This window comes from Sinocyclocheilus anshuiensis, unplaced genomic scaffold (assembly GCF_001515605.1).
Source record: "Sinocyclocheilus anshuiensis isolate Anshui unplaced genomic scaffold, SAMN03320099.WGS_v1.1 scaffold2340, whole genome shotgun sequence".
Lineage (NCBI taxonomy): Eukaryota > Metazoa > Chordata > Actinopteri > Cypriniformes > Cyprinidae > Sinocyclocheilus > Sinocyclocheilus anshuiensis.
This window is the reverse complement of record NW_015542486.1, coordinates 71509-80184: the sequence shown is the minus strand read 5'-3', so window position 1 is coordinate 80184 and position 8676 is coordinate 71509. Positions and strand designations below refer to the sequence as shown.

At 33.9% G+C, this 8676-nt stretch overlaps 1 protein-coding gene and 1 pseudogene across 1 annotated transcript in view; one reads left to right on the top strand and one right to left on the bottom strand.

Annotated features, from left to right (window-relative positions):
* LOC107694002 (uncharacterized) overlaps positions 1-8676 on the top strand; it is a 108108-nt pseudogene that overhangs the window by 61254 nt on the left and 38178 nt on the right.
* The window catches only part of LOC107694005 (uncharacterized), an 11804-nt gene continuing 3639 nt past the window's right edge, over positions 512-8676 (bottom strand). Inside the window, exons 2-8 of the mRNA XM_016493618.1 lie at positions 7858-8166; positions 6325-6642; positions 5488-5802; positions 3290-3424; positions 2482-2793; positions 1856-2170; positions 512-1190 (exon numbers count right to left, since the gene is read on the bottom strand). Of these exons, the coding sequence (XP_016349104.1) occupies positions 1159-1190; positions 1856-2170; positions 2482-2793; positions 3290-3424; positions 5488-5802; positions 6325-6642; positions 7858-8166 (1736 nt within the window). The 3' untranslated portion in view covers positions 512-1158. The remainder of the gene's footprint in view (positions 1191-1855; positions 2171-2481; positions 2794-3289; positions 3425-5487; positions 5803-6324; positions 6643-7857; positions 8167-8676) is intronic.

The following is an 8676-nucleotide window of genomic DNA, read 5'->3' as shown; positions in this document are numbered from 1 at the left end:
CCCCCCCCCAAACCTTAGTAAGATGCACAGACCTGGTTTAATCCAGTTCTGAAGTTTATGAATCAATGACCAGTATAACTGATACTGTCCTGAGATCAAACTGTATCAATAATATAATACTTGTAATTTTAATAATTAAAATAAACACTAATATTACAATAACTAGTATTGTAAAAAAAAATGATGCTGTAGACGTCACATGTGATTGAATCAAGACTTCATAGTGTCAAAACAAAATAATAATATATGATATTTGAGACCTAATTAGATTTATGTAAAAACACAATAACAGAGATCATGTATAAAGAAAAAATATTCAATAAATATAAATACTAATAATAACGGTCATGTTTCCACAAAACCCTAAATAAGACAATGGAATATTGCCATGAGCATGAACAGTAAAGTGTAAAGTAAATAGTGTAAAGAATATGTTTTTGGTTTATTTTTTATTTTATTCAGTAACAACAGTGTACAATCAGGCTCAAAACAGCAAATACAAAAAAAAGAAAAATTCAAACCAAAGCTTCTATTCTTAAAAAAAAAAAAACAACAATCAGAAATCAATAAGGTATAAAATAGAGCTAAATGATCAATTATCAGATTTTACTATTTAACATTCACATCTGATCAGAGACAGATGGGCAAATTCACTTCTGACGATACAAAATATAGATGAATAGAATATAAATGCAATTATGCAGTATATGATTAAAACGATATACGGATTACAATATAAGCAATCAGAAAAGCAATATAATACTAAATTGGGGGGTTGGGGGAATGTATGCCAGTCAGAATACTGGTATAATACATTTTCTTATACAATCTATACATGATATTTCTCATGAGATATTTCAATTAATACCTGCAGAAACAGCATTATATGAATAGAGTAAGAGGTATGAAAAGTGATGTATAGATGTTTAACATTAAAGGATCAAATAAAGACGAGAATTATTATAAAGATCTATGTGTACGTCCTTCAACTTAATAATAAATGAAATGTTTCTACATTTATTCTGTTTTACTATTATTTAACTGCTCAACAGCACATGGGTATGAATATGACCATATGACCAAAATATGATTTTGATTTATTTTGAATGATGTTACAGTCGTACTGTACAACTGCATACTGAAGTTGTTGGAATCGTCTCAAATCAATAAAGATGCATCTATAGTAGGGTCTGAAAATACAAAAGACAAATAACATTAAAAATAGACATTTCATAAGGAGGAATATGGCTCATATGCACTGTAGTCTGTCAAAACAGATAAAAAAAGACAGATAAAAATAAAAACCATATGACACAAAGATCAGTGTTTTGGGTTGTACAGTAGGGAGTAAAAATTATTTTGACCAATAAAATGTGCAGAACAAAAGAGTTTGTTTAGTGAAGAATCTAAGCACTACACTGATGTATGATTTCACAGCAACATGAGGATTGAGACTGATAAGAAAAAAGGTGCAAAATTCAGAGGATTTCTGCCAAACAGACACTTTCTCGTGTTCATGAACAGCTTAATGAAGCAAAATGTGTCTTGAGATGCATGTTTTAAAGCTGAACTGACAGCATCTTAAAAATTGTGCTCATGATGCACAGTTTAAACATTCTGCAGATGGGCACAACACGATCATCTAATTACTCTGTCTGATTAACAGAAATCTTGAAGTGTTCTTCTGTCTCACACATTTCCACGGAAAACTATTTACAATTACATGATTAATCTGTATAGTTTTCATACAAACACAATTGTTCATCCAAATATTTCACACATTGCTAAAACAAGAATAAATGATAATAATGATAAAAAACATTATTTATTACACTGAAATATTTGAGTTACTTACCAGAGACAGTAACACTGAAAAACTTTGCTATTTTTTTTTCGGGTGTGAAAATATGTAGTTCATAAACTCCAGAGTCTTTGGTTTCGCTGTCTGTGATGGTCAGAGATGCAGTTTCAGAATTCATGTCCAGTCTGCCTGTGAAACTGTCATTATTATAATATTTAGGGCTTTCTTTGGCCCATCCATTGATTTGAGCTATGGGATTGCCCTTGTCTCCAAACAAACACTGTATCACTTCATCTTCCTGTATTGCAGTAAGACCAGATCGTAGAGTGAAAGGATCTCCCTTCATCACTGACACTGACTCCATTGTATCTGTCACAGCACAACAGAAACAAGAGAAATATATAACAGAAATTAGAAACCCATTAATAGCAGAAATGAATGAAAGTAATACTGACCAGTCAGATTCTCAGATATATTTGATCATTGAATTAGTGGCATTAATTCACTAAATATTTTGATATCAGTGTATTTATGCAAGGAAACGTTAACTCATGATCAGGTGCTAATTAAAATTGTATTGCACTGCATTCATTACTCTATACAATATGTTATTTTATAATTTAATAATTTAACTGACCTAAAAGATATCATTATTACAGTGAAAGACATGAGTTACTCACCGCACAAATTAACATAAAATGACTTGAATGAAACACTTTGTCCTCTTATCATCTTTAATGAATATTGTCCAGCATGTTCAGTTGTGATGTCCCTGAGGGTCAGAGATCCTGTTTGATTGTCCAGCTTTAGTCTGCCTCTCAATTTCTTATTAAGAACATCATCATATATGGAGCACTTTCTGGTCCCTCCATTGATTTCAGCTATGACAGTGGCTTCCCGCACCCACAGTATCAGAACATCTCTGTGTACTTTAGCATCAGTCTCGAGAATAACAGAACCTCCCTTCATCACTGGGAGTGTCTTGTCTTCATCTGTCACAACAGCCCATAGAAACACGGAAATACAGAACAGAAATTATAACAAGGACAATAAAAATACAGAAATGAACAAAAGTGACAATGATCTTCCGCTCCCTATCTACCATCCATTTCTGTTCATTAAATCAGTATTCATATAATGTCATAGCCTATCCCGCCAGTATTTGCATATTAATGACATTATATAGCTGCTTGATATAGAACACCCTGAACAAAACCACACCACACACACAGACACAAACACACAATACACAAAAAGCTTAAAAACCTGATAAAACATCACCTTTCATACTGTTACATTATACAGCATCATTTTTATCTTCACTCTTATGAAAAAAATCTATCAAAAGCTACCCTTTCATAAGGCACACCTTTGTATTTTATTTACTCTTTAAGGCACACATTAATACTTTAAAGGTTAACATTTTTACCTAAAGTTTACATATTAGTACCTAAATGGTATATATTAGTTACATTATATTATACTTACATGCTAGCCTTTTTAGTACAGAACTCCTGCAGTAACAGAAATACACACAACCAGCTACAGCTGCAACAACTATAGCCCCGATCACAAACCCAACACCTATTCCTGCTTCACCACCTGAAGGCAGATCTGTAAAAGCTAAAAAGAGACAGTCATTATTGTAATGCCACAATAACAGAAATCATAGAGCAGTTGGTTTCTTTTAGGTGGTTCTACTCCTTCTTTGTCAGTTGACGGACCAATTTCTATGTACTTATTAAAAGTCACCAAATCACTTGTAAAGAAATTTATTTAAATTAACAATTTAAAAATTAATCATAACTAATATTCCTTTTCCTTGCATGCCTAACATTTGTATGCTTTTGAGAACAGCAGGTGTGGAATATATTCACTATTCTCAATTCAATATAATACATAAAATTATGTCTATTCATAAGAGAAAATTATTCTGCTATTATCTACTATTATGTATTTGACTGTGTGTGTGTGTGAGCATTGCAGTATATTCAAAACTGGTTGGAAAACACTCATATATGGAAAATGACTTTTTTTCCTAAATACAGGAGCTAGAAATAAGTGCATGACATGTTATTTATCATCCTTTACAGGAGCGCATATATGGTAAAGACTAGGGGTGTAACGGTTCTCGGCAAATAATATAACCGTTACGGTTCTCCACACACGGTTCAACTTAAATCTAACAAGGCATCTGTAATATGGTTTGTTAAAAATAACAACACGTAAAACAGTCAGAGTTTGGGCTGCAATATAACAAAGAGTGAAAAATTTAAGGGGGTCTGAATACTTTCCGTACCCACTGTATGTTTAAGCCTAGCCAGTTTAAACATTCAAGAGCCAGAAGGCATGAATGAGAACTAATGTGAACTTGAGATTTGTGTTTGTGCTCATCTGAAGTGCGCAAACCCGTGTTCAGGTGTAAGGTCTCAGACAGCATGCAAATATTGAGTTATCTTTGAAGTCTTGTGCTTAAATGGACAAATTTACACAAAAATGATGTCAACATGCCCGTCTTGGTGAGTATCCTAGCAGACATGTTGAACTTACAGTATCAGTGTACTTGATCTGTGCATTGTCTTAATGTGACAGCACAAATATGCAATGTTATTTTATATTTGATTACTTTATTCAATTTCTGTACCTAAAAACTAATGTTAGGCCAACATAGAAAACCTGAAAAGCTAAAATTGTATTTGTATCTTCGATCTATTGTATTTATTTTATCCGTCATTTACTTTGTCTCAGCAAACTGCTGACAGTGAGAACCCTTCAGCTGAATTGATCTGATCTATGACAAACATGATGAACAATCAGATGTGACTAAAACATAGTTAATATGAATCTAATACTGTACAATGTTAAATATAAATTAGAAGCACCTCATGCCTATCTAAAGTAACATGTTATATAATGACTTCATTTCTGATGCTGTTTTACTGTGTTACCACAGGTGATTTATGTGAACACAGGACATTTCTTTCACAACATTATAAGTAGTCATGCAGATTAAGTAGTTCAAGTTACTTTGCAAACAAAGTCTTAGTATTTACTACAGATGTCTCAGGCTCTGCTTGACCTGCTCATTAATAGCAAACATAAATTAGCAATGCATTTGTGTCTTATAACTTCAATGTATGATTTAAGGGGTCAACTGAGAAAATTACAAATACATCAATTATTAATAAATGAAAAAATATGAAAAAAAAATTTTTTTAACTGTCTCTGACAAACAGACAGTATCAATGTGATCATTAATGAAATGAACATGACCAATATAACTAACCATTTAAATTAATCTCAAATAGTATGTTTTAATAAAAAGACATCTCGTCTCAAGATTTAACTTTGATTTTAGGTAATATTGGCATTTCCTTTACAAATATCTTTAAGTATTTTACACCAAACCTCCTTGAGAGACTGACAAACTAGAACAGTTAAATATATGAATTAACACAGTTTAAATTAGTGCAAACTTCTCTTCATCTACCTGATTTTTTGAATTTCTGCCTGAAATGTACACACGCAAATCTGATGGCTCCCTTTAACCACATGCAGTGAAGAAAATGCAAAGTATTGCTGTCATTTTAAAACATGCGTACAGTTTTAAATAACAAAATCAAATGTAATTAATTCAAAATATTAATTAAGATCGTTATTAAAATGACAGACTTTGACTGACTCACCTTTGACATTAACAAGGAATTTCCTATTTACGGTGTGTCTGCTGGTGGTGATCTGTAGTTTATAGAGTCCAGCATGTTGAGTTGTGATGTTTGTGATGGTCAGAGATCCATTTTGATCGTCCAGCTTCAGTCTGTCTCTGAATATCCCATCTGGACCATTATATATGGAGACATGTCGTTTTGCTTTATAAATTGACCATGACACAATGACAATGTCTCCAAACATCCAAAGTATGGAATCATCATACTGTATTTCAGTATCTGTGTGTAGCATAACAGAGTCTCTCTCTTTCACTGATAGTGACTTCACTTCACCTGTAACAACAAACATGCAATGAATATTGAGGAACAGCTACTCAGACATTTATTAAATGTATGCAGAAAAAAAGGTAACATTTATAGCAGTGACTATGCAAGTGAAAAACCCTGAATAATTTCAATTAACATCTCTTAATGAGTCTTGTCTGAGATTAAGTTCAACAGCAATTTTTGCTATTCCAAAAGTAGCATTTTAGGCCTAACAAGACATTTCCTGAAGAGAGGCAGCATAAAGAGAAGAAGAAAAATGTGTTCAATAGATCAAATGATATACTGCAAGTAAACATGTGACTTCACTAAATACTGAACACTACAAACATTAAAACATACATAGGTGTTTGATAAGTGAACAAGGTATCATGACATATAATTTTCATTATCTCCTTAGAGTCAGAAGAAACAGTAGAATACAACATTTCTTAACTTTAAAAATGTAATTCAGCACAAACATGCTATTTTTAATCTAAAATGCTGATCTAAATAAATTAATTTTTACACTGAAATGTTTGATCGACTCACCGCTGATAGTCACATTGTATGACTTCTGTATGGTGTAACTGCTGCTTTTGATGATGTCAATCTCATAAAGTCCAGAGTCTTTAGTTCTCGTGTTTGTGATGGTCAGAGATCCAGTCCGATAGTCCAGCCGTAGTCGGTCTGTGAATGTCTTATCAAATGTAGAGACTTTTCCATCCTTTATATTGACTTCAGCTATAGTAGAGTGTTGAGGTCCAAACTTCCACCGTAACACATCATAATTCTGTGTATCGGTAAGACCAGTCTGTAGAGTGACAAACTCTCCCACCAGCACTGAGTGCTTTTGATCTACAGACACAACTGGACAAAAAACAGGAATAATTACTAAGACTTCCCAGCAAGCAATAGCCATCATTTCAACGTCTCGGTTAAGTATAGACCCGATATAGTCCGGCTATGTGTAACCCACTTCTAGCCCAAATAACCTTGAACTTGGTTTCATGTCGTTTTTTGGCAAAATAACTTGTGAGATGTATGATATTCCATCATGTAAGCAAAGTCAACAGCGTTTACAAGGTGTTTGGTTTCATTTCTTTGACATGTTCAATACGTAGCCTGTGCGTAGCCACGATTTAGCTCATAGTCAGAGCGGCTATCTGTAGCCCACTTATAGTCAAACCTGATTCACTGTAGTTTTTGACCAGACAGCGCATGAGATGGTTGATATCCCATCATGTTCTCAGTGTTAATAATATCTACAAAGATATAAGTGTCATTTCATTACATGGTCTATTCAGTCCGATTTGGTGAACTGGTTCAACCGGTTCACTAAGAAGAACCGGTTAAATCGAACGATTCGTTCGCGAACCGGACATCACTACAGTGTTGTGTTTTGAATTTTTTTACACGAGAGAGCACTAAGTTTACTTGTTGGAGAGCAGCGGGCAAACAACAAACGATAAAGGACATTCCTACTTGGACTTGTAAGTATCTGTTTTTTCGTTTTGACACGTGTTCATTATTTAAACCAACAAAAGGGTTAATCTTTTTTTTATGTTGTCATTTATCCGTAATGGATTTTCACATTTCCGGGTTTCTCAGCAGCTGAAGTCGTCATAGTTGGGTTAAGTTATACAAAGAATAGTGTTATAAATGTACATACATTAAAAAATAAATACAAATATGAAAAACTTTCGAGGATTTACGATGCTGATTACCGTTAAACGCGTCATCACAGTCTTGTGAAAAGGGTCCATGTTTTAATGTTAAGTGTGATAACATGCTCTTGATTTGTATTAGGTTTTCTTTTCTTTTAAATATCTTATTTCAAATTAAATGCTCATCTTTTTAAGTGGGAGAACTTGCACAATTGGTGGCTGACTAAATACTTTTTTTCCCCACTGTATAATAAAATCACACTAAATCCTTTTCAAGGACATTCAGGTAATTTAACTGGAAATCTGCTTTACAAATACCAAAGGCACCTTACACAAATTGCATAGGTATCAATTCTTCAACTCCACTAAAATTATGCTAATAAGCTAATAATAACACTGAAATGCATTAGATACTCACCAGTGACAATGAATAATTCCTCTAAGATGCTGGTGCTGTTGGATCCTTTATAAACTCCAGTGTCTGTGGTTTTGATGTTGGTGATGGTGAGATCTCCAGTCTTAACGTTCAGCTGCAGTCTGCCTCTGAATCTCCGATTAAGATTATCATCATATTCTGGGGATTCTTTGTCTTTTTTTATTCTAGCTATGCGATGGAGATCAAACCTCCACTCTATCTCATCATTTTTCTGTATTTCAGTGAGACCAGTGTGTAGAGTGACAGAATCTCCCTCAGTCAATGTCAATGACACTGACTTACCAAACACACCTGGGAAAAAAAAGAACAGTTACACCACAGACAAAAAAGTAATTATATATAAACACAGACAGTAAAAAATGTTGTGCAACCCTCTACACTGCGAGTAAATCACTCGCATATGCGACAAAATCTTCACTCTGGGCGACTAAATGATGTCTAATATTAGCCATTGGCTAATAAATTCTCAGATTTTACTCGCCAGTGTGTGAGTTGGAGGCTAAGTATAAGTTAAGCACAGATATATTTTCACTGGCCGAACACTCAGACTGAGCCCTTCAGAGTTTCATCTGTCAAGCGATCTGTGCAATTTTTCAGTTAATCTGAATGGATGCGCAGTGCACCTGTATTTGACGTACCGTAAACTCTAGCGTGAAGGCGCACGACTCGCCGTCGCTTTGCTGAGGGCACTTTTTCTCACACACGCAAACAGAGAGAGAGAACGAGAGTCTTACATACCATGCAGAATTGACGCGCTACATGTAAACGATATTCTTTGTTGTATTTTCCTGTCAAAATAAC